Raw genomic sequence first — 23880 nt, 5'->3', positions numbered from 1 at the left:
AGCCTGATGTGGGGGTTGAACTCGAGCTATGAGATCATGACCTGAGTCAAAGTCAGATGCCCACCCAACTGAGCCACCAAGGTGTCCTGATGATGCAGGATTCTTAAGGGCAAGTATTGAGGGCCTAGTTGATGGAGTAAGATTCTTGCGGAGACAGGTCTTAGAGATCAGAACATAAGATTACTACAGATACGAAGTTTTGCTAATTTTGAAATGGGAAATTAGAATTATAGTGCATTTTGAGGAGGAAGGTGGGGATATTGGGGCATGGGTTAAGAACAGTGGTCTTCAGGAGCACCTAGCTGGCTCAGTCAGTAGGCTCTGGATCTCTAGGTCATGAGTTTGAGCCCCATGTTGGGCATAGAGATTTCAGAGAAAGCAGCTCGTTTTGGGGCACCTGGCTGGCTCAGTACAGCATGCAACTTGATCTTGGGGTTGTTTGAGCCCCACATTGGGCACAGAGATTAAAAAAAAATTTTTTTTTAAAAAGGAACAGTAGGGGCGCCTGGGTGGTGCAGTTGGTTAAGCGTCCGACTTCAGCTCAGGTCACGATCTTGCAGTCCGTGAGTTCGAGCCCCGCGTCGGGCTCTGGGCTGATGGCTCGGAGCCTGGAGCCTGTTTCCAATTCTGTGTCTCCTTCTCTCTCTGCCCCTCCCCCCTTCATGCTCTGTCTCTCTCTGTCTCAAAAATAAACGTTAAAAAAAAAATTAAAAAAAAAAAAGGAATAGTTTTCAACCTTTTAGTGTTCATCAGAATCAACTGAGGGGCTTATTAAAAGACATGAGGAATGGGGTCCAGCAAATTTTCTAATTGAGTAGTTCTGGGATGGATCTGGAGATTTTGCATTTCTAACAAGTTCCCATGTGTTGCTGATGCTGATCTGGAAAACACTAAAAAGACACTGCCCTAGAACACAGGATTGGTCACACGACGGCATAACCTAAATTTCACAGGTGTCATTTACATTTAGCAAGGCCAATGGGGCTAATTTTATCTTCTCTTTGCTGAGTCCTCAGAGGGGTTGTGCCCAGTCAGCGTATACAAGCTCTGTGCACTTAGGACCTGAGAAAAGCACCTAAAAAGAGGTAAAATATGAGGTAATAAAAAGATTTAAAAAAAAATAAAGTATGAATGAATTAGGGGTGCATGGCTGGCTTGGTCAGTGGAGTGTGCAACTCTGGAGCTTAGGGGTGTGTGCTGGAGCCCTACGTTGGGGGCAGAGATTACTTAAAAATTTTTTAACGTTGAAAAAAAAATGTAGTACCAGCTCAAGTGGAAAAATCTAGTGGGCCATTCTCTGGCTTGTGCTTCCCTATCTCTGGCATCAAGCCACAGGAACTTTTAGAGCTCAAAGTTTTTTCTATGTTAATTTAAAATTTAGTTCAGCCATTTTTCTTTCAAATTCTCCATGGAAATCCAAAGCGACCCATTTCCGTGCCTTCACCAATTCCCCTGCAGGCACTTCTCTCCATTTCAGCTGGTCTGTTCTTCCTTTCTGCTTCCATTCCCCCTGCCCCTGAAATACCCTTTCAACTTTAGACATTCTCTGTCAACCCCACCCAAAGCACACCAGTTCCATCTCCAATTCTGGATCATCATTGTTCTAGTTTCCCCATTCCTGCTCCTGGGCAGTAAACCTAATGTTGCAAAAAACACAAAATCCTACCATCTTGACACCAACTCAACACTTACTGCTACTTGGCAATTCCTCTTGATTGGCACCCGAGCTCCTGAATGAGATCCATCCAGTGTGAGCACCATTTCTTCACCTGAAAATATCTGAGCCTATGTGATCTTCCTTTCCCAGAGGAAGAAGGGTATCAGTTTTCAAGGCAGTATCTAACCCTCTCTCAGCATCTCCTCTACCCACTCAACTATTCACCCAGCAGCCAGAACAATTTTGTAAAAATCAAAACACGGGCACCTGGGTAGCTCAAATCGTTGTGTCGGACTCTTGATTTTGGGTCAGGTCATGATCTCCTGGTTCACGAGATGGAGCCCCACATTGGGCTCTGTGCGGACAGTGCAGAGCCTGCTTGGGTGTTCTCCCTCTCTCTGCCCCTCCCACTCTTTCAAAAACAAATACACATTAAAAATAATAAATTCTCACCACTGTGTGAGAATGGCCTCCCATTGCTCCTCAAACAGTATCCCAACTCACCATCAAGGCTTACAGGCTCTGAGTGTCTGGCCCCTGCTCTATTTCAAGCTGCCTATCTTGTCTATGTCAAGCTCTTCTGGCTCCAGGGTCCCTGAAACACTATGGTTTCTTCCCTGAGGGCTCTTTGCCACTCACCTAGTTCCTTCACCACCTTCAGGCCTTGGCTTTAATGTTATTCCTGAGAAGTCTTTCTTATTCACTGGATTTAAAGCCCACCCCCTACCCTTTCTATCCTAGCTCCAAAGGCAGCAGAGTTCCTATCCTTGCACTAACAGAATCCCAAGCGATGCTCATGCTGCTGGTCTGGGACACTTTGAACATCACTACCCAGAACAGCCAGTTCGGTGTCCCAGTTGTTGCATTTAGCACTGGCCACACAATGGCAACTTTGGATACCCCCATGCTGTATGGCCACAAGGCTCAATCCTGGTTTTCACTTTTCTTATTGTAGTTTCTTACTGTAGTGTACTGGCACTATTTCCTAAAACCTCTTTGTGTGTTCCTAAAACACAGTGCTATCCTGGCTCTCATGCTCTTCCAGGACTCACGCTTTGGTTACCCTGTCCACATTTTACACAAGAGGGAAAATATCCAGGACACTGGAGTCAGCTAAATGAGAGCCATCATATCAGCAACAACCATCTCTGTTGAGGGCGGATGGTTGTGGGCAGGTCAGTGTCCTCTGTTTCATTAGGAAGGTATGCAGAAGAATCTCTGCTTTTCAAAACCATTTCTATGGTAGTTATTATGTACATTAGTGCATGACTTATAGATAATAAAAGTTGTCTATGAGTAACAATATTTGTTAACAAAATTCCATTTTCCAGGCTTTGGGTTATCCATACATACTGTACCATATAAACCATATTTTTTTGTTCTTTTTGCATTGTATTTTTTGCCCACATTTAAGTGCATTAATAACTCCATTACTAAGTATGTATATTGAAGGAAAAAGTACAATTTGTGTCCATGTATGGAAGCTGTTTTGAAGCATCAAGTACTTGTAGTGAAGTTGATAAAAAACTTGAAATGCAAAATTTTGGTATTCACTTTATAAATAACATTCCTATATATTTTATGCATCATCTCATCTAGACCAGTGAACTGAAAAGTGTAGAGTGTAACGTGAAACACATCTAACAAAAAAATTTAAAACACTTTAGAAAATAATTGCCTAATCCCTTAATAATCCTACAAGGTAGCTACTTTTTTTTTTAAGTTTATTCATTTATTTTGAGAGTGCACAAGCAGGGGAGGAGCATAGTGAGAGAGGGAGAGAGAGGGACCCAAGCAGGTTCCTTACTGTCAGCACAGAGCCTGATGCGGGGCTCCATCTCACAAACCATGAGATGGTGACCTGAGCCAAAATCAAGAGTCAGTCGGTTAAGACTGAGCCACCCAGGTGTCCCTAGGTACACACTTTCAATCTTCTTTTTACAGATGAGAAAACCAGTACCAAGAGGCTAAGTAGCCTGTCCAACATCATACTCTTAGTAAGTAGACTTGAAACCTGGCTCCCACTGTTCTATGACAGATTTACTTCACATAATTGTGGAAATTACTTTACATAAAACATCTTACTCAGGTGCTTGGTTTAAGACCCTGATTTTTTCCCCTCAAATTCTGTAAGAGGAGTAGTTCCTTTCTAATTTGAGATGTTCCCTAACAACACTATTTCCACACCAAAACTACACTTCACTACAAAATCTGTACCTCAGGCTATTACTTATTCACTTGGTCAAAAAATAGTTTCCCCAAAATAGATATCCAAGCTGTCAGACTTAACCAAACAGCTCCTCATATTCCCTCTGGAACTGGATACATCAGATCATTCTCTTCTTTCTCCCCAACTCCCACACACCTCTCCCGTCCTTTCCTTCCCATGCCTCCCCTACCCTAGTTCAGCATTTAGTTACCTCACCCACAAGTTATGGATTCCATTCCATATACTTCTATAGTCGACCTCACCCATCACCACCTAAAGTCACTAACCACCTGCCACTGGTTACTTTCCAAATCTACCTCTCCAATATAATAGTAAGAAAAATGGCCACACCAGCTTCACTTTCTCATTAACTCCCAAATAGTTTTTTCTTCTTTCCAGGCCTGAGATCTCTCTTTTCCTACATTCCAAAAATGACTCCCTATTTTCTCATTATTCAAATTCTTTTTATTTTTCAAGAGGCCCACCCTGAAGTGATCCTGTCTATCAAATAATCAAGGGATCATCTTTCCCTTCTATGAGCACGTGGCAACTTATAGCATCTAGAGGACACACATTTGGCAATTAACCAAATCACCTTTACACTCATGTCTCATTTTCTAAAGTCTTCTGTAGCTAAACTATTGATGTAGGCAGACCTTGTCTTTTCCTTTTTGTACACTCCACAGTGCTGTATGTGATGTCAGTTACTTAAGAACTTTTCAGAGTATCAGTACTGTGGGGCCCTGACCACAGAGCAAAGCTTGGACAATGGGAGGCCCAAGAGTCCCAGATGGAAGGGATGAACCCCTTTCTGTTCCTATCTGAAGGGTTGGAGAATCCTCAAACAGCAAGCACCATCTAAAATGCCTAAGACTACAAATTAGATCCATCTGTATTAGTGGGGAAGCATGGATACTGAATGCTGCTAGCAATAAAGTGAATCAAAACTAAAAATAGTCCCAATGCCCATGAATCTCCAAACAGTGACAGGACGGCAACAACAACTTTCCTTTATTTCCTCCCCTTGTAAAGGGAGATTCAAGTTGAGGGGTAATTTTCTTGCCCCAAGTCCCCAACTACAAAAAGACTGCAGGCACCAAGCCCTAGGCCGGGTAACAGCCTAGGCCTCACAACTTGCCTCCAGCACTGAGCTGCAGTAACTGTATCAGTAAGTCAGCATTAAATCCACCAGAAAAGAACAGCACCACTCAAAGACCAGGGGACCAGATAGCCCTGAAGCTTTCTGGTGGACCACAGGCAGGGTTCTTGGTGATGAAAGTCTCTAGACAACTGGCCACATAAGTTTGGCTACATGGAGCCCACAATGATGAAGGTCATCTCCGTGTATATGGAGGAATGTCAAGGATAAGGCCAGCTCAGTTATCTGAAGAAAACTGTAACAGGCTAGTTTTTCAGAGAAAAGGAACCAAAGTGGTACCCTGGTCACATCAAGACCATGCTCTGCCTTCCTGTGTCTGAGTAGTTGCTGGGTCAGCTGCAGACCAGAGGCAGGCCTCCAAGCAGAGAAAGGGAGACAACAGGGGACTTCTAGGCCACACAAGCTTGTCTTTCAGGAGACTTCCAGGAAGGAAAACTCACTCTCGGGGTCTGTTGACCATGACTTCACCCAGAGCCTCCAACACCTCCCGCTTGTAGTCCTCAAAGTCACCATCGATCTGGCTTACACTCTGCTCCTCCACCACCCACAGCTGGCAGTTGGTTTCGGTGATGAGTCGGGCATCATGGCTGACGACGATCACAGCTTTAAAAAAAGATGTGAGCAGGGAGAGTAGGGACAAAGAAGGCAAAGACAAATGAGAACGTGAAGAACAAATGAGACAAATGAGAACCAGGAAAGGAGGAGGGTGCACCCTGAGCTGACTTACCACCCTTGTATTCATTGATGGCTTCCCCAAGAGCATCAATAGACTCAATGTCCAAGTTATTGGTGGGTTCATCCTATGGAAGAAACATTCCATGACCAAGTGTTACAATTCTTTTCATTACTGTCACCTTTACCCCCTCCCATAGTCCAGCTCACTCACCAAGATGAGGACATCGGGTTCCCGACAAGCCAGCTCAGCAAACACAACTCGGGCTTTTTGCCCACCTGTAGCAAAGGAAAAAGAGGGCCATCACACTTCACTGCCTTATGTTTCTGAAGATAAACTCTGAAGATGTGTGTGTGCAGAGATTCCCCAAGTCCTAGCTGTTCTCTTCTGACTCTAGGTACAGTCTGGAGGTGTGAAAATTGAGGACACCTTCCCTAGCCCCCTACAGTGGTACCAGAGAGTTTGCAGATCTGGATGGTGTGGGCATGACTCTCAAGGCCAAAGCGGCCTAGGCACTTCCGGGCATCCTGGTAGGGCAGGTTGAAGCCCCGCTGCAGATATTCAGTGGGTGTTTCCTCCATGCGCAGCTGTTCTGCATACTGCTGGTTGAAGAAGCCAATTTTCTGCCCAAGAGAGGAAGGCGGTCTGTAAAAATCATACTTCCTCTATCAGACTCTTCCTCCCTAATTCCCAAAGCCAACTTACCAACCGGTGGTTCTTTCTCATTTCTCCACGAGTCTGCAAGGAAAAAGCAAGTGGGAAGATAAGGGAATGGAGAGGAAGATGCTGCCCCTCCACATCGTCACCTTTCTTAAGGGGAGACAAATACCAGAATTGGGCTGGGAATCAGTCCATGCAAGAAGGGGAACGCGGATGTCCTCCCTAATGTGACAAAGGCACATCCAGGAAATGACAAGAGTACGGGGCAAAGGGGAGTGAGATGACAATAAAGGAGGGGACACAAAAAGCACAGATTCAGAACCAAGAGGGGACTGACCACAACCAACAAACACCCCCTTCCCACCCAGCAAGATCCACCAATGGCAACTTTTTCAGGGTTCTGCCTCATATGGGAGTCAAGAGACTGTGAGAGGATCTAAGAAAAAACAACTTGAGGTGTATGAAGAAATGGGCCCTTCTGAACATTTTCCTGGAGGGAGTAAAGATGGTTACAACCAATCAAAAGCACTGTATAGCAGTATGTTGTAAATCCTAAAAACAATTCTAGGAAGTTTATCCTAAAAAAAAAAAAACTACAGTCATGAACATGTACAATAATATTTACTGGAGCACTTGGGTGGCTCAGTTGGTTAAACACCTGACTTCGGCTCAGGTCATGATGTCACGATACATGAGTTTGAGTCCCGCATCAGGTGAGCTCAAGCCCCCCTTTGGATGAGCCCCACCTTCTCTCTCCCTCCCTCTGCCAGTGGGATTCTCTTTCTCTTTCACCCTCTCTGCCCCTTGCTCACTTACACCGTCTCAAAAAAAAAAAAAAAAAAAAAAAAGTTTACTATAGGATTGACCTTCAGTGAAAAACCAGAAAAAAATCTAAACGACTGTGATCAAAAACTATAAATCCACAAGAAACGAATGTACATAGGTAATTATTGGCATGGAAAAATACTTGATGTGTATTATCTGAGAACTGGCTATGAAACAATTCATCTGAGAACCCACTTTTGTTAAAAAAAAATTATATGCACATTTGCAGAGAAGAGAAAGTAATCCATCTAAATTAATACTGGTTATCTCCAGACTTTTCTGACTCCTGCAATTTCTTTTTTTCTTAAGTTTTTTATTTTTGAGAGAGAGGGAGAGGGCAGAGAGGGAGAGAGAATCCCAAGCAGGTTCCCTGCTGTCAGTACAGAGCCCAACATGGGGCTCAATCCCAGGAACCGTGAGATTATAACCTGAGCGGAGATCAAGAGTCAGAAGCTTAACCGGATGAGTCACCCAGGTGCCCCTGACTCATGCAATTTCTAGTTATTCTATAACCAAAACACACATGGGGGAGTGGTGCCCCCAGTCCAACCCCACTTCTCCTGGCTCTCTCCCCTGATCTACAGTGTTCTCCTCTCTAGCACCTCTGAGGAAAAGGAATCATCTACGATGAATTCTGTATTTAAATCTCCAGCACAGAGGGGGCTCCTTGATTCTAGCATTTGGTGAACAGCTGCCTTTTCACACTCGTCATGCTCTCTGGTCCTGGCACCAGGACTTACTGGTGTCAGCTTGCCCGTCAACAACAGAAGCAGGGTGCTCTTCCCCACACCGTTAGGGCCCACGATGCAGACTGCAAGGAGGAAGACAGGTGGTCAAAGAGGTCCTCAGAAACTGTCCCTGTAGCCCTGCTTCACGTCCCCAAGCCACTTGACACCAACTCACTCCTTGAATCCATGTCAATGCCAAAATCCAGGTTCTTAAAGAGTGGTTTCTGCCCCTCATAGCCAAACGTCACACCTGAGAATCAGGAAAAGAAGTGATATACTTTCTTTTCAGAATCACTCTGAAGGTGTCCTAAAGTCCTTTCCTGGCCTTGGAGAAAAGGAATGGATCCCACGCTGGGTGGAAGACATGGGGTGCACACACTTCCGCCCTGCGTTGGTGGGGTCTGCAGCTGCTCACCATGCAGACCCAGCACAGGAGGGCTGAGCGGTGGGGGATTAGGGAAAGTAAAGCGCACAGTGTACTCCTTGGGGCGCTTCAGGAGCTCGGGGGCCTCTTGCGATTCCTCATCTTGGTTTTTCCGCCGGCATTTCTGCTGCTTTCGAGTCAGGGCTTCCTTTGTTTGCTTTTCCTGGAGAGGAAGGGGAAAAGGAGAAATTCACACCCTTCACAGCAGTCCCTGAAATGGAGAGCAGTGTCACAGAGTTCCCTCTTTCTCCATATTGAGAGAAAAGCCCCGCAGGTGCTTACCGCCTGCTTGGTGGACTTGCCACCTGCCTTTAGCTCCTTCAGCTTCTTCTCCTGCTTCTCATACTGCTTCAGCAGTTCTTTCTGCTTCTGCTGATACATCTTCTTGAAGGTCACTGAGGCAGAAAAGGAGGATGGGCAACAACGGTTGTCTTCCTCCCCAGCAGAGGGACAACCAGAACTGGTGAGGACAGAGTTGGGCATCACTGTCTAGACTCTTTTAAGGTTTAGCTAATCATTGCATCCCTATGGGTCCTCCCTCCAAGGCCTCGTCTCTTTCCTCCCCCCAACAAATGATCCTTACTGTAATTGCCCCGATAGTAATGGAGCCGCTGGGCATCGAGATGAATAATATCGGTGCAGACATCATCCAGAAAGCCCTGGTCATGGGAAACGATGAGCAATGTCTTCCGCCAGCCCTGGAGGTAGCTGGGTTTTAGAGAAGAGTGTGGACAGGTCACAATGGTCAGTTTAGGGTTAAGTCAGGGAAACAGACTGACAATGAAAACAGGGAGGAAAAGAGAAAGGGGCTGGATAGAGTGCTGTCAAGGACAGAGTGTAAACAGCTAGAGGAGACAAGGACAGAATGACAACCAATGACGCAAAGACTGTAGTCAAAGGTGACGCACTTATTGAGCCAGATGACAGCATTGAGGTCCAGGTGGTTGGTAGGTTCATCTAACATCAGCAGCGTGGGCTCCATGAACAATGCCCTAGAAGGTGGGGCACCAGAATGTAGGGTCAGGGGTAGGAAGATTCTCGCTCAGAGAACTCCACAGAAACCTCTGGCAGGTGAGATCATGAACACTCCTTCCATATCTCTCCTCAGAGAGCAGGAGATGTTGAAAAGATTATGCCCCCAAGAAGAAAGATCTTGAGTCTGGCAATGCAGACAATACAGGAAGGAGCAGGAAGACTTGAAACTCCCAACTGGCCTTAGAAGAACAGGAAGAAGAGAAAGCCCCGCCTCCTGCCATCCCTGCCCATGCGTGGATTGATGCTGCAAAGGGGAAAGGCAGGGAGGTGGGTGGCCCACCTGGCCAGGGAGACACGCATGCGCCAGCCCCCAGAGAACTTCTGTGTGGGCCGATTCTGCATTTCAGGGTCAAAGCCCAGACCAGCCAGGATCCGCCGGGCTTTGGCCTCTGCAGCTGCTGCCCCAGTCGCCCGCAATTCCTCATATACCTGGAGGAGGGAGAAGAGGACACATGTCCAAAGGTTCCAGGAACCCCCAACTCTTAGCCCATGTCCCCTGCGCCATCTCCTCTACCTTCTCTAGCCTCTCAGCAGCTGCATCATCTCCCTGCTCCAGCTGCCCCTGGAGCCGTCGCTCCTCTTCCAACAGTTTCAATCGCTTGGTGTCGGCCCGAAGAACAGCCTGCACAGCTGGCGTCTCATCTGCTACCACCTCTGGGGGGTCAGGGGAGAAAAGGCCGGTTGCCCTGAGGGCCAAGTCTCCCATTCCTTCTTTTCTTCAGCTCAATTTCAGGTTTGTCTGACCTTGCCCAATTCATTGTACTTATTCCAAAGAAATTTTCTCTAGTCTTTCCTTAGCATCCATCTCCCAGTCCCCAATCTTACTTTAGAACCTTTCCCACTCCATAACCACAATTTCTTCTGTTCTTGGTTGACTCTTCTACCCCCAACTGCCCACCCCTCAGGCCCATCCCACCACTGGCCTCACCCTGCTCACACAGCAGCACGTCAATGTTGGGAGGTATGCTCAAGGCCCGGTTGGCAATGTGCTTGAGGAGAGTAGTCTTGCCCTTGCTGGGGAACGAGAACTATTAAGACCAGGCCATCCCTGAAAAACCTTTTTTTTTCCAGCCCCTTCCCTTTTATAGCTCCAGCCCTTCTCCTCACCCGTTGGGTCCCACTAGCCCATAGCGGCGGCCAGCTACAATGTACAAGTCTGCGTTGACAAATAACTCCTTGCCGTGGGCCGAGATGCTGAACTTCTCCAGCTGCAGTTGTCAGGGAAGCAGTGGCAGAAGAAAGAAAAGCACATGAGAACCCCCCTCTTTCAGACAACTTTCTCCCTGCTGGGAAGCCTCTGACAAAACAGATAGCTCCAGCATGACCCTCTTCACCATGCTGGTCCACTTCCTGTCCACTGCTTTGAAGGGGAGTCTCCCAAATTCTAAATGAGTCCAGCCCATCCCACCCTTCCTGCCCCCCAAGGGTGGACCCCTCTAGTTGTGTTGGTTTTCCTATCTTCTCACTGAAGCTGGCAGAAGTCAAGGTATGGAAAACACCTCCAAGCTTTCTTCCAATATACCACTCATACCTGGCTTCCTCGGCTGCCATGGCCACTCAGGGAAAGGTGGCACTTCCTTGAGCAAACTGGTTGGGAGGGAGCCTCTCAGACCTTACCTTAATGTCAGATGCATTTTCTAACATGGCTTGGCGGGAGGACACCTCTGCTTGGGACACGGAGAAATCATTTTCAGCAGCATTGGCTGCTTTTAATGAAGCCACCTGGCGCTCATACTCCATCTGAGAAAGAAGGAAAACCCACATATGAGGCCACTGTCTGCCAGTTACCCGTCACAACACAGCCACATGTCATCAGACACCAAAAAAAGGTCCACAAAATACACCTGTTTCTTTATTCCAACTGTTGTTCTTGCAGTAACATCAAAAGCTCCCTTTTGCCCCAATTCAGATGTCCCCTAGTTTAAAAAAAATTTTTTTTTTAAAGATTTTATGTAATCTCTACACCCAATGTGGGGCTGGAACTCGATCAAGAGTTGCATGCTCCACCTACTGAGCCAGCCAGGAGTCCAACTGAAATATTAAAAAAGTCAAACACGGGGCGCCTAGGTGGCTCAGTTGGTTGAGTGTCCGACTTCGGTTCAGGTCATGATCTCAGTCTGTGGGTTCGAGCCCCGCGTCGGGCTCTGTGATGACAGCTCAGAGCCTGGAGCCTGCTTTAGATTCTGTGTCTCCCTCTTTCTCTGACCCTCCCCTGTTCATGCTCTCTCTCTGTCTCAAAAATAAGTAAATGTTAAAAAAAATTTTTTTAAATAAATAAATAAATAAATAAATAAATAAATAAATAAAAAGTCAAACGCTCCTAATTCTGACCGAGATCTTACTTGTTTCTTTAGCTTTTTCTTCTCCTTTTTGCTAAGGTGCACATAAGGATCATCAGCCTTAGACTCCCCTTCTTCTTCCTCCTCTTCTCCTTCTTCCTCTGAACCCTGTGAGAACGAGATGATGAAAAACAAGAGACCCCTTCTAGAACTCAGATTTCATGTCATTCACCCAGCCCCACAGTTAGCTCATTCCTTTCCCAGAGTCCTGAAATTTCTTGGTGGGTCCTCTCACTCTCTCACACACACTCCTGGGCTCCCTGGAGTCCTTTACCCACTTCTGTGTCAGGAATGACAGAAGACAAATAGTATGAATGTGTATGTACAAAGTATAACAGTTCTACCCACCTACAAACAAAACTGCCCATACCACTGGGGAGGAAATAAATGAAACAGCTTTTACTCGTGTATCAAATGAGTATCTGTGGCTTACATGTTAACATGCAAAGAAAACGTCCAGAAACCCTTACAGCACTAAGAAATCTAACAGAATCCAGAATTAGAAAGTTCTAGAGGTGGAGGGACTGCAGAGATCACTAGATCATACAGATAACCGTGCCCTGAGAAGGTGGAAAGGTCACACAGGTGGTGAGTGGCAGAGCCAGAACCCAGATCATCTGAGGCTACCACCAGGGTCCCTTCCTCTCTGAATCAGGAGCTAAATGGATTGCGGGCCAAATCTCACCTGATGCCTATTTTTATACGGCCCAAGCGCTAAGAATGGTTTTACATTTTCAAAGAATTTTTTTAAAAAACAGGAATATGCATCAGAGATTGTATGTGGTCCACAAAACCAAAAATATTTACTATGTGGCCCTTTACAAAAGCCTGCTAATTCCTGCTCTGGGTAGTAATGCCACCCCCAGATCCTGCTCCCCTCCCCCAACCAAGAGCCACAGAAGGCCAGTCCCTCAGCCAATCTTTCTTCCCCCCAACACCAAAATACACACCTCCTCTGCCTTCATGGTCTTCTCCTTCCCTTGTCTGGGAAGCTCCTTTTGTTTTGTTATTTCTTCTTCTTCATCCTCCTCCTCTTCATTGTCCAGAGCAGCAAATTTATTTTGAGGCTAACAGGGAAAAAACAACAGATCTGATGAAATGTTCTAATTCCTGAGACCCAGCACCTCCTCCTGCCAATACTCCCTCACCTTGGTCTTCCCCTTTGACTTCTCTTCCTTTCCCTTTCTGCCCTTCAGCCCAGGCTGTTGTTCCTCAGATACAGCCTGGAGAACACACACACACACAGAAAATTAATTTGTTAACTTATTTATCAAGCATTTCTAGGGAGTTTAGAACTAGGAGCTAACTATACTGAGTGCTCCTCCGAAAACAAATGAGACCTAGGAAAACCCTAGTTTCTACCTTGAGGTGAAAGAGTGAAAAAATAGTTAGATGATGTCAGCAAAGCTAAGGGAACACGAGTCAGGAAAACGAACATGGGTGGGGTGGCACTAGCACTGGAGGGCTTCCTCGAGAGGGCACATCTTGAGAGGAAATAATGGACTTGAGCGTAGAGAGAGCATTCTAAGGAAAAGGGAAGACACAACATAAAGAAAAAAGAAAGGCTTTGGGGTGCGTGTCTGGTTCAGCTGGTGGAGTACACGACTCTTGATGTTGGGGTCATGGGTTCAATCAAACTCTATGTTGGGGTAGTGCTTAAAAGGGTGGGGGGGCGGGCAACCTGGCTGGCTCAGTCAGTACAGCATGCAAGTCTTGATCTTGGGGTTAAGTCTGAGCCCCAAGTTGGATGTGAAGATTACTTAAAAAACAAACAAAACCACAAATACTTCAACACAGGCATAAAACTGAACGCCAAGGTGTGAACAGGCTAATTTGAAACATATACACAGAAGAATCCCAAGTAACCCTGCAAAAGGGGTCCGAGTGGAAAAGCAAAAACTTGAGGCCCTTTGTTTTAGATTTTGAGTCTAATCTGGGGAGCCTGGGTGGCTCAGTCAGTTAAACGTCCAGCTTCGGCTTGGGTCATGAGCTCAAAGTTTGTGAATTGAAGCCACACATCAGGCTCTCTGCTGTCACTGCAGAGCTTGCTTTAGATCCTCTGTCCCCCTTTCTCTGCCCCTCCCCTGCTCGCATATGTTCTTTCTCAAATAAACGTTAACAAAAAAAAAAAAAAAAAAAAAAAAAGATGATTTTGATAGTGTGAGACCTACTAAAAGAACTAGTTTTTTTTTTTTTTTTTTAATGTTTATTTTTGAGAAAGAGAGTGTGAGCAAGGGAAGGGCAGAGAGAGGGAGAGAGAGAGACAGACAGACAGACAGAGAATGTGGAGCAGGCTCCAGGCTCCGAGCTGTTAGCACAGAACCTGACACAGGACTTGAACCCACAAACCATGAGATCATGACCTGAGCCAAAGTTGGACTCTCAACTGACCGAGCCACCCAGGCACCCCTAAAAGAACTAGTTTAAAAGCAGGAAAATGGGGAGTGTGGCTTGCTCAGTCAGTGACACATGTGACTCTTGATCTCAGGGTTGTGAGTTCGAGCCCACACTGGGTATAGAGATTACTTAAAATCTTAAAAGAAATTAAAATTAAAAAATTAAAAAAATAAAAGCAGGAAAAAGAGCAGGGGAATTACCACACCATGGCCAGAAGGTGCTACATGGGGTGGGAGTGACCAGCAGAGTGGCCACTTTCACCTTATTAATCCGATTCTTTTCCAACTTGGCAGGCTTGGGAGGATGTTTTTCTTCCTCCTCCTCATCCTCACTTTGATCCTGAATCAGGGCTGCAAAAACATTACCACCCTAGAGAATGAAAGGGCCAGAGAAATCAGTGGGATGGTCAAGTTTGCAGCCCTGGGGTCTCTTGTTTATCACACAGATGGCTTACCTTGGTTTTCTTCCCTCCTCGGGGTACTGGGGCAGGTACTGAAATGACACGACGGTTGGGAAGATGAGGTAGGAAACAATTATAATGTCTGGTTACTCAATCTAATCCAACTCAAAATCAAGAAATGAGGCACTTTATTATTCATGACTCAGGGATTCTGGGAACCCATTTCCCCTCAGGTCATTTACCCTCATCCTCCTCATCACTGGCTGGCACTGAGAGCTTCTTAAGACGCTCCATGAGCTCTTTCTCTTCTCCATCATCGTCCACGTCCTTCTTCCGCCGGCCTTTTCGGGTGTCTCGTTTCTTTTTTTGCTGCTGAAAGGAAAAGAGAGTAAGACAACGAAGCCCAGGGCCCTCTCCGCTGCACAGAGAGTTCCCCATTAACCGACTGAACCAATGTGGGCTGGACCCCCTGACACTTGAGAACCTGCTGTTGCTGTTGCGGCTGCTCCTTCTCCTTGAGCACTTTCTCTTCTTCCCCAGCCTGTTTATCTTCTACTGCCAGTTCCTCAAAGAACTGTAAAAGGAGGTAAGAGATAGGTACATGTGGCTCAGAGACCAACCAAGTCCTTCTCTGCCACACACAGGCCCACTGAACCTCCAGTCCACCCTCACCTTGCTTCCTTTCTTGAAAAGATCTTTCCTCCTCCCTTGGACCCCCTGCCTCCTTCACATGGGCTTATTTTGATTGGAAACACCCACTGTCATTTCTCATCCACAACCCTCATTTACTCACCGTCTTTTTGGTCTTTTTGTCCTTCTTTCCTTTCTTCACCACTTTGTCTAGAAGGTTAAGCAGACACTGTGAATGCTTATCTACAAATTCCAAAGCAGCCTGACATCCCCTGCAAAGCTCTCAGTGGCTCCATCCTATTTTACTACTTTCTATCATTCCTTAGGTATTTGCACTGTCCCAACTGTGCCTTGGTCTAGAGTGGCAGTGGAAGGGAGAAGTAGAATTTATAGAGTGAAGACAGAAGTGGGAAGACACAGTACTCAAAGAGGACTCCTACATTTTCTTTTTTTTTTTAAGATTTTATTTTTAAGTAATCTCAATACTCAACACGGGGCTCAAGCCCACAACCCAAAGAGTCCCATGCTCCTCCGACTGAGCCAGCCAGGTGCCCCAAAGACTCCTATGTTTTTAGCTGGGCAAAATTAGTTGGGATAGTGGTACCATTTATTAACTCAGGACATACTGGAAGAGAAGGTCCCCTCTAAAAGGACAAAGATAGTATAAATTTGGTTTGCCATATGTAATTTGTGAAAAGCTGCAGACTGTGTAAACGGAGCTGTCTGGTTAATAAATGAACATCTGGGTCTATGCCCCACCTGGTCTGCTCAAATAACATTCTAGCACAAATCACACTGTTATATTTAACTGTTTGTACATTAGTCTTTCAACCCAGAGAGCAACCTGACAGACTGTTTAGCTTGCGTTCCCATGGAACAAAGTAGGAAGTCTTATACAAAACCTGACTGACTGAACAAATTCCAGCTCCTCCCCTCTATCCAACCCTGTTTCCCTGAAGGCAGGAGACTATGTCTAACTCCCTCTCTCCCTTCCCCCATGAGAATGGGAGGCAGCCAGCAGCTTTATGATTTCTCTTCCTGTCCGGGCCTACCCACTATCACATTCCCCTTCAAATCATCCTATCCATCCACTGCTTTCCAATTCTATCCAGAAACACTCCTGTAATCATTTAGTTAAAAAAAAAAAAAAAAAAAAAAATCAGGGGCACCTGGGTGGCTCAGTCAGTTAACCATCCAACTTTTGATTTTGGTTCAGGTCATGATCTCGCGGTTTGAGGGTTTGAGCCCTGCATCGTGTTCTGCCCTGAAAGAGCAGAGTGTGCTTGGGATTTTCTTTCTTTCTCTCTCTGCCCCTCCCCTGCTTTCTCTCTCAAAAATAAATAAAAATTAAAAAAAAAAAAATATATATATATATCAGTGGCTTTCTGCTACCTACATTAAGTATTTTTCATTAAAAAAAAAGTTTTTAAAATTTATTTAGTGCGAGTGGGGGAGGGGCAGAGAGAGAGGAGAGAGAGAATCCCAAACAGGCTACGTGCTGTAAGCAGAGACTGACATGGGGCTTGAACTCACAAAACCACAAGATCATGCCCTGAGCTGAAACCAAGAATTGGACATTTAACCGACTGAGCCACCCAGCTGCCCCTATTTTTCATTTTTTTTAAAAAGTAGGCTCCTAGGCTCCACACCCAATGTGGGGCTTGAACTCGTGGGGCACCAAGTGTGGAGCCTGCTTGGGATTCTCTCTGCCCCTGCCCCTCCCCCTGCGCCCCCATGCACATGCACCCTCTCTCTCTCACACAAAACATTAAAAAAAAAAGTCACATGCTCTACTGACTAAGTATTTTTAAACTAGAATTCCACATAGTCTGTAGTAACCAATTATTGAGGAAAGTTTTACTGACCACCCATATGCCCAAAACTAGTGTTATCAAAGAACAATCCCTATAACTTAAGACTTTACAAATTAAAAGGGTCCTATTCTATCTTTTCTGCTATATCTCTGTTTTCCTACCCACACCTATGTTCTGGACACTGACCTGTTATTGCCCCCTGATTAAGTCTCAGGCATATGTAGGTCTGTCTTTGCTTAATCTGTATCTTCCAACCAGAACACATTTCATCAAAATTTGATCCCCCATATTGGGTGAATAGTGTCAATGAATTGGAAAGATGTGGAGAAATAATGAAAGGCTTTATATGCTATTCCAGAGAGTTTAATCCTAAAGACATTAGGAGGGAGGACCCACTGCAGTACAGAGGAAGGAATGGCATGATCAGCTCACCTTGACAACACTGAGGAGTGACTCCTCCCAGGTATTAATCTCTCCCCAAGGACTAACACAACGCAACCATCTCTCCCTTCCTTTAATTCTCTTTTGAACTTTAAACCTCACTTTGATCCTCCTAACCATAGAAAGGAAAATCCTATGCACAGGTTCAAGTGCGACAAGGTATGATCACCAAGGAAGAGGAAAAAGCTAAGTACCGCTAAAGCAATGCGCTCTTCCATTGCTCCTCCATCGCTCCTCCCCTAATAGCTCCTCCCCTTCAGCACACAACTTAAGCTAACTTCAAAGCCTAATAGAACACTTCCTTACTATCTCTTCCCCCAATTACTGCTTTCTACTTTGGTCTCCACAGGTTCACACTAGCTCTGCTTCCTCATTTCCCATTCCTTTTTGAGCATACTCCGATCTGATTTGGGTATCATCTCCTAATGACTACTACCTTTGCCAAAGTTGCCACTGTCCCCTTAGTTGCTCAACCCAAAAAGAATTTTTTTAGTCCTGATTTTGCATGACTTCTCTGCAATATTCCATGCTACCACCTCCTCATCCTCTGCTTCCCTCCTGTCATTACTTAATTTCAGGGATCCTGTTGGCTCCTGGTTTGCCTTCAGTTTCTCTGGCTGCTCACTTTTCTCAGTGTCATCTCCTCTACCTCCTTCCTTACCTTCCCTTAATTGTTGAGGATCTTTTGGGTTCCTGTCTTCTTCCTCTTTTGGCTTCAATCTGCATACTCTCTCAGGGGACTCTTCTGAATTCAACATTTCAACAACACTTGCTTGTGTGTTTACTTCTAGCCTAGATCTCTCCCTGCCATCTCCTCTTAGAAGTTCCCCAGGAATCCCCAACTTGACATTCAAAAGCTGACCTTATCTCTTCCCACTCCCAACCCTACAGCCCATTTCTGATCTCAAACAATAGTATACTACCCTTTGAGTTACTTAAGTGAGTGTCATCCTTAATTCTTCTCCCTTCATTCAGTCTGTTCTCAGACCTGCTCAATGCCATGTCCTTAGTAACTCTTTAATATTCACTGCCTTGGCTTACCCTGGTACTGCTTCTCACCTAGATCATTGCCAGCACCTCTTACATGGTAGCCCTGCCTCCAATCTTGACCAATACAAGTCATTCTCCACTGCTCAGTGTTGTCAGGATGAGCTGATCACACTATGCCTTATGCACTTCAATTAGTCTTAATGTCTTCAGAATTAAAGTCTTTGGAATACCGTGTAAAGCGTCCCATTATTTGTCTCCTGCACACCTTTCCAACCCCATTACATTAGTCACCCAATATGGGGAACGGCCAGGCTCACCTACGTCTTTACCTTTGCACAAATTTCTTCCTCTGCTTGGAATGCTCTTCCCCTTGCTAACTCATATTGATTCTTTCAGAATCAACTCAGCTGCTACATATTTCTGGGAGGCTTTGCTGACATTCCTACCCTAGCTGTCTGAGTAGATGCTTCTCCTCTCTTCTCTAGTCTCACAGCATTCTCAAGCACATTCATCACTCTGTCAACCACTTTTGGATTCATGCTGTCCCCTCTACTAAACTGGGTGCCCCTTTGGGGCAAGTCTGATCTTTTATCTCTACATTCTCAGTTTCTCTGCACAGTATCAGGTATACAGCAGGCATCCAAAAATTGCTTGTAAAATGAGTCACTGTGTATCTACTGTAATTATTTTATCTCCCGTTGAAGTGCCTTCAAATTTGGGAGGATGTCTTCATATTTTTTCTCCCTTCCCAAAACACAGTATAGGTGCTGCTTACGTTTAACAAACATTCGCTGCTTTTAAGTAAACCTTAGCCTTCACTGCAACACCTAGCAGCTACCCTGCACTCTTGCTCCAGATGAGTCTGATGTGTATTATGAAAGAACCCAGGGAATCATCTCTTCCTCCTGAGAGGGTGTGGGTGGGTGGATGTGTGACGTTTTATGTGTGCGTGAGCGCGCAGTGGGTGGGGTGTCGCCCTGCTTGACAGATTCCCATGGAACGTGGAATACAGCGCGGTGGGGAAGATGTCCAAAAGGGAAGAAAGGAGGACTTTCTCATTTCTACCCATCTCTTCCACGGTACCATACGCATTCCCTCGTTTCTTGCCAAATCCCACTGAAACTCGTGCGTGACCGCCAGGCACCTTCACTCCCACCCCAAACTGGCGTGCTGGGTAAACTCTTTCCGGCCGGCCCCATTACACGCATGTGCAGTAGCCTCCCTCACGGCCCGGTCAGTTTCACAACCCGTGACCCCCCCTCCTAAAATACGTCCGCTCTCTTCTTCCCTTTTCTATCTCGCTGGTTCCCTGCCTATCAGCCTCACCTGTGGGGCTCGTGCTCTCTCCATCCCCAATCCACTCGGGCTCCGGCGGCTGCTGCTTGGGTCCCTTCGGCATCTTGGTGGCAGTTACAGCTACTCTGGAGACGCCGGGCAGTATTTCCGCTTCCGGCAGCGTGGGGTCCCGAATGGGGCGGGCTCTCCACTTTGGCGCCACGGTCCGGCCCCTGGGCGGTGCACGTGCGCTCCGCGGCGTCATCTCGGGGGCATGCCAGCGGCGATGGGGCGGGGCCGGCGTCTGCTTGGCCCCGCAAAGTCAATAAAGCATTTATGGCTGTGTGCGAATGCTGTGGCAGTGAGTCCGCGACGCTGCGTGAATAGGTACTGAGCACAGTAATTTCGGATTAGTACGAAGGAGCAGAAGCATCCTTCTTTTTGTTTTTGTTTTTTAAGTGGTTAGGAGCAGAAAGACGTAGTCCATCTACTTGGGAAGAGGATGGGTGTTGAGTGTAGGGTTGTAAACTAGGAATTGTAGCCTAACAGAAATAACGGTGTGATAAAGCTTGGGGGCAGTTTGGGGGGCGGAGGGAAGTCACAGTTTTACTGGGATATAATTGGTGTATGATAAACGCACATACAATAAATTGACAGGCAATAAATTGCACTTTGATCAAGGTTTTTACATATATACACCCATTAAACTGCCACCACAATCAAGATTTGAGTTCCTCTTCTTAACCCTACCACTTAATAGGTGTGGGAGCAAGATGCTCCCATAGCTCTTTCAGCTCTCCTTAACCCATTACAATCATGCTCTTGTCCCTACCATTGCTTGAGTCCACTCTTCCCAAGGTCAACAGATAGGGGACCAATTCTCTGTCTTTATCATACTGTGCTAGCAGCATTTGACACAGATGATCATTCCCACCTTCTTTTTTTTTTTCAGGGACACTGCTCTCTGCAGGTTTCCCTTCCATTTCAGAGGCTGCTCCCCTTCTCTCCTTTCCTGGATTTTTTTCTTTTTTCTTTTTTTAAATGTTTATTTATTTATTTTGAGAGAGAACGTGCATGAGAGCATGCTCCAGAGGAGCAGAGAGAATCTCAAGCAGGCTCTGCACTGTCAACGCAGAGCCTGACTCAGGCTCAATCTTGTGAATCGTGAGACCATGACCTGAGCCGAAATCAAAAGTTGGAGGGGCGCCTGGGTGGCGCAGTCGGTTAAGCGTCCGACTTCAGCCAGGTCACGATCTCGCGGTCTGTGGGTTCGAGCCCCGCGTCGGGCTCTGGGCTGATGGCTCAGAGCCTGGAGCCTGTTTCCGATTCTGTGTCTCCCTCTCTCTCTGCCCCTCCCCCGTTCATGCTCTGTCTCTCTCTGTCCCAAAAATAAAAAAAAAAAAAAAAAAAAAAAAAGTTGAAAAAAAAAAAAAAGTTGGACACCTAACCAACCGGCTGAGCCACCCAGGTGCCCCTCTCATGGTTTCCCTTGAAGTCTAAATGTTTTGGGGCACATTCTTTGACATTTTTCTCTATCTAGACTTATCACCTGTCTCATGACTTTACTACCCATAACTGATGAATATCCCTAAGTGTATCTTATTTTGACCCCAACTTCTGCCCTAAGCTCCAGGCTCACAAATCTAACTGCTTATTGGATATCCTCTCTGAGATCCCTAATAAATATCTCAAATTAGTATATACTAAACCGAGCTCTTGTTTTTACTTGTCAACTCTGTTTCTCTTCCAGGTTTTCCATCAAGAAATCACACCACCTTTCATTTAGTTACTTGGGCCCAAACTTGAAAAGTCATTCTCTTTCTCAATTCCCCCTCATCATACTTCATTTCTTTAAAAAATATATTTATTGGGGTGCCGGGTGGCTCAGTTGGTTAAGCGTCTGACTTTGGCTCAGGTCATGATCTCACTGTTTGTGAGTTCAAGCCCTACATCAGGCTCTGTGCTGACAGCTCAGAGCCTGGAGCCTGCCTCAGATTCTGTGTCTCCTGCTCTCTGCCCCTCCCCCACCAACACTCTATCTTTCAGAAATAAACATTAAAAAAATTTAAATATATATATGTATATATATATATAGAGAGAGAGAGAGAGAGCGCGCGAGCGAGCGCACACATGGTATATGCCAGGCACTCTTTTAGGCTCCTGGGATCAGTGAATGAAATAAAGATCTCTGCTTACATTTCTAGCAGGGGAGATAATGCTAAGGAAAAAAGAAAATACAGGTCAAGGTAAAAAGTATCAGGAGGGCAGGGGTTATAGTACTAAAATGTTCATGAAGCCTCAGTGAGGTGAAATTCAAGCAAATTCTTGAAGAAGGTGAGATTTTTGGCTGTATGGATTTCCAGGAAAGGAGGCTTGCTGGGAGAAGGTATAGCTAGAGCAATGCTCTATAGCAGAAGTATACTTGACATATATGAGGAGCAAACAGCAAGGAGGCCAGAGTGGCTGGAGCAGTGGGAATGAGAAGTTGTTGGAGAGGCAAACAGAGAAGTAAAGCAGGGTCTGGATTGGGAAGGGTCTTGCAGGTCATCAAGAATTTGGCTTCTTGGAGCCTGGGTGGCTCAGTTGGTTAAGTGGTGGACTTCTGCTCGGGTCATGATCTCATGGTCCGTGAATTCGAGCCTCACCCTCACGTTGGGCTCTGTGCTGACAGCTCAGAGCCTGGAGCCTGCTTTGGGTTCTGTGTCTCTGTCTCTCTGCCTCTCCCCTGCTTGCACTCTGTCTCTCTCTCTCTCAAAAATAAATACACTTAAAAAAATTAAAAAAATTTTTTTGCTTTTATTCTTGACTAAAATAGAAAGTCATTACAAGGTTTTGAGCAGAGCAGTGACATGACCTGGCCTACATATTAAAAGGATGACTTTGAAGGTCGAGCTGAGAATAAATTGTTCAACAGTTTATTCTCATAAACTGAGGGTCACAGGGTGGGGAGGAATGGCAGAAGCAGGGTGACATGTTAGGGGGTGTTGGTGACTCAGACCAGGGCAATGGTATTGGAGGTGGAAAAAAGGACTGATTTCTGGATATGTTTGAAAAAGTGCCAGCGGGTTTTGTAATGAGTTGGATTTTGGATGTCAGGTGTGACAATAAATAAATAAATAAGTAAATAAATAAATAAATAAATAAATAAATAAATAAGACTCCAAGGTTTCTGGACTGAGTAAATAGGAAGGTGGAGTTGCCATCAACTGAGACTTTAAGACATATCCCAAATCTGCCCACCTCTCTCCACCTTTACCCCAGACCAAGCCACCATCTCTTTTCCCTGGACCACCAAAGTGGTCCCTAACTGGTGGCCCTGCTGTCATTCTCATTCTCTAGTCTATCTTCACACCTACATTAGTAGTAGTTTTAAAATGTAAATCAGTTGGGGCACCTGCATGGCTGCAGCTCAGGTCATAATCTCACGGTTCATGAGTTTGAGCCCCATGTCGGGCTCTGTGCTGACAGCTCAGAGCCTGGAGACTGCTTTGGATTCTGTGTCTCCCTGTCTCTCTGCCCCTACCCCAGTCTCTCTCCTCTCTCTCTCTCTCAAAAATAAAACGTTAAAAAAAATTAAATGTAAATCAGTTGTGGGGCACCTAGGTGGCTGTTGAGTCAGTTGAGCATCTGACTCTTAAAAAAAAATTTTTTTTTATTACATTTCTTTATTTTTGAGAAGCAGAGAAGGACAGAGTGCGAGTGGGGGAGGGACAGAGAGGAAGACACAGAATCCGAAGTAAGCTCTAGGCTCTGAGCTGTCAGCACAGAACCAGATGTGGGGCTCAAACTCTCAAACTGTGAGATCATGACCTGAGCTGAAGCCAGACTCAACCAACTAAGCCACCCAGATGCCCCAAGCATCTGACTCTTGATTTCACCTCAGATCATGATCTCTCTGGTTCAAGCCTGGAGCTGCTTGGGATTCTCTCTGCCCCTTCCCTGCTCTCGCGGGACTGACTTGCGCATGCACGCGCACTCTCTCTCTCTCTCAAAAATAAACTTAAATGTAAATCAGCTGTTCAAACCCTCAGAATAAAATTCAAGTGCTTTGCCAAAGCCTACCAGGTTATGTATGACCCGGCCCCTGTTGAACTTCCTGATCTCATCTCCCATAGTCTAGCCGTACTGGCCTTCTGTTTTACTTCAAATTCATTCCTGCCTCAGGGCTTTTGTGATGTTCCCAATGCTTGGAATGCACTTCCCTCAAAAATTCATATGGTTGCT

At 45.7% G+C, this 23880-nt stretch overlaps 1 protein-coding gene across 4 annotated transcripts; it reads right to left on the bottom strand.

Moving 5' to 3' along the window:
• Positions 1–4859: 4859 nt before the first annotated feature.
• ABCF1 (ATP binding cassette subfamily F member 1) lies at positions 4860–19851 on the bottom strand. 4 transcript variants are annotated; one of them, XM_043590991.1, is made up of 25 exons: positions 19708–19851; positions 15300–15346; positions 14991–15080; positions 14749–14878; positions 14561–14598; positions 14368–14475; positions 12858–12932; positions 12660–12776; positions 11713–11817; positions 10988–11110; positions 10478–10578; positions 10299–10384; positions 9885–10024; positions 9651–9799; positions 9244–9327; positions 8919–9043; positions 8618–8730; positions 8327–8498; positions 8087–8161; positions 7924–7994; positions 6404–6436; positions 6153–6321; positions 5912–5976; positions 5753–5825; positions 4860–5628 (listed from the first exon to the last, which is right to left on the bottom strand). In XM_043590991.1, the coding sequence occupies exons 1-25, from the start codon at positions 19778–19780 to the stop codon at positions 5462–5464; spliced, it is 2529 nt and encodes an 842-aa protein (XP_043446926.1). In that variant the 5' UTR covers positions 19781–19851; the 3' UTR covers positions 4860–5461. The 4 variants fall into 4 exon arrangements, with proteins under 4 accessions (XP_043446926.1, XP_043446927.1, XP_043446928.1 ...); XM_043590992.1 differs by having other exon boundaries at positions 14749–14875; XM_043590993.1 differs by having other exon boundaries at positions 15300–15365; positions 19708–19850.
• Positions 19852–23880: the final 4029 nt, after the last annotated feature.

The sequence above is a fragment of the Prionailurus bengalensis genome, chromosome B2, assembly GCF_016509475.1.
Source record: "Prionailurus bengalensis isolate Pbe53 chromosome B2, Fcat_Pben_1.1_paternal_pri, whole genome shotgun sequence".
Classification (NCBI taxonomy): Eukaryota; Metazoa; Chordata; class Mammalia; order Carnivora; family Felidae; genus Prionailurus; species Prionailurus bengalensis.
Note: the sequence above shows the minus strand (reverse complement) of the source record. Positions and strands in the feature narration are given on the sequence as shown.

Bases quoted from the DNA above. Each gene is read 5' to 3' on its own strand.
- ABCF1 (XM_043590991.1), bottom strand. From the start codon at position 19,780: ATGCCGAAGGGACCCAAGCAGCAGCCGCCGGAGCCCGAGTGGATTGGG. The intron at 11,818-12,659 runs GTGTGTATTTTG...TCGTTCTCACAG, and splicing joins AGACCATGAAGGCAGAGGAG to GGTTCAGAGGAAGAAGGAGA. The intron at 8,162-8,326 runs GTGAGCAGCTGC...CCTGATTCTCAG, and splicing joins TCCTGTGCTGGGTCTGCATG to GTGTGACGTTTGGCTATGAG.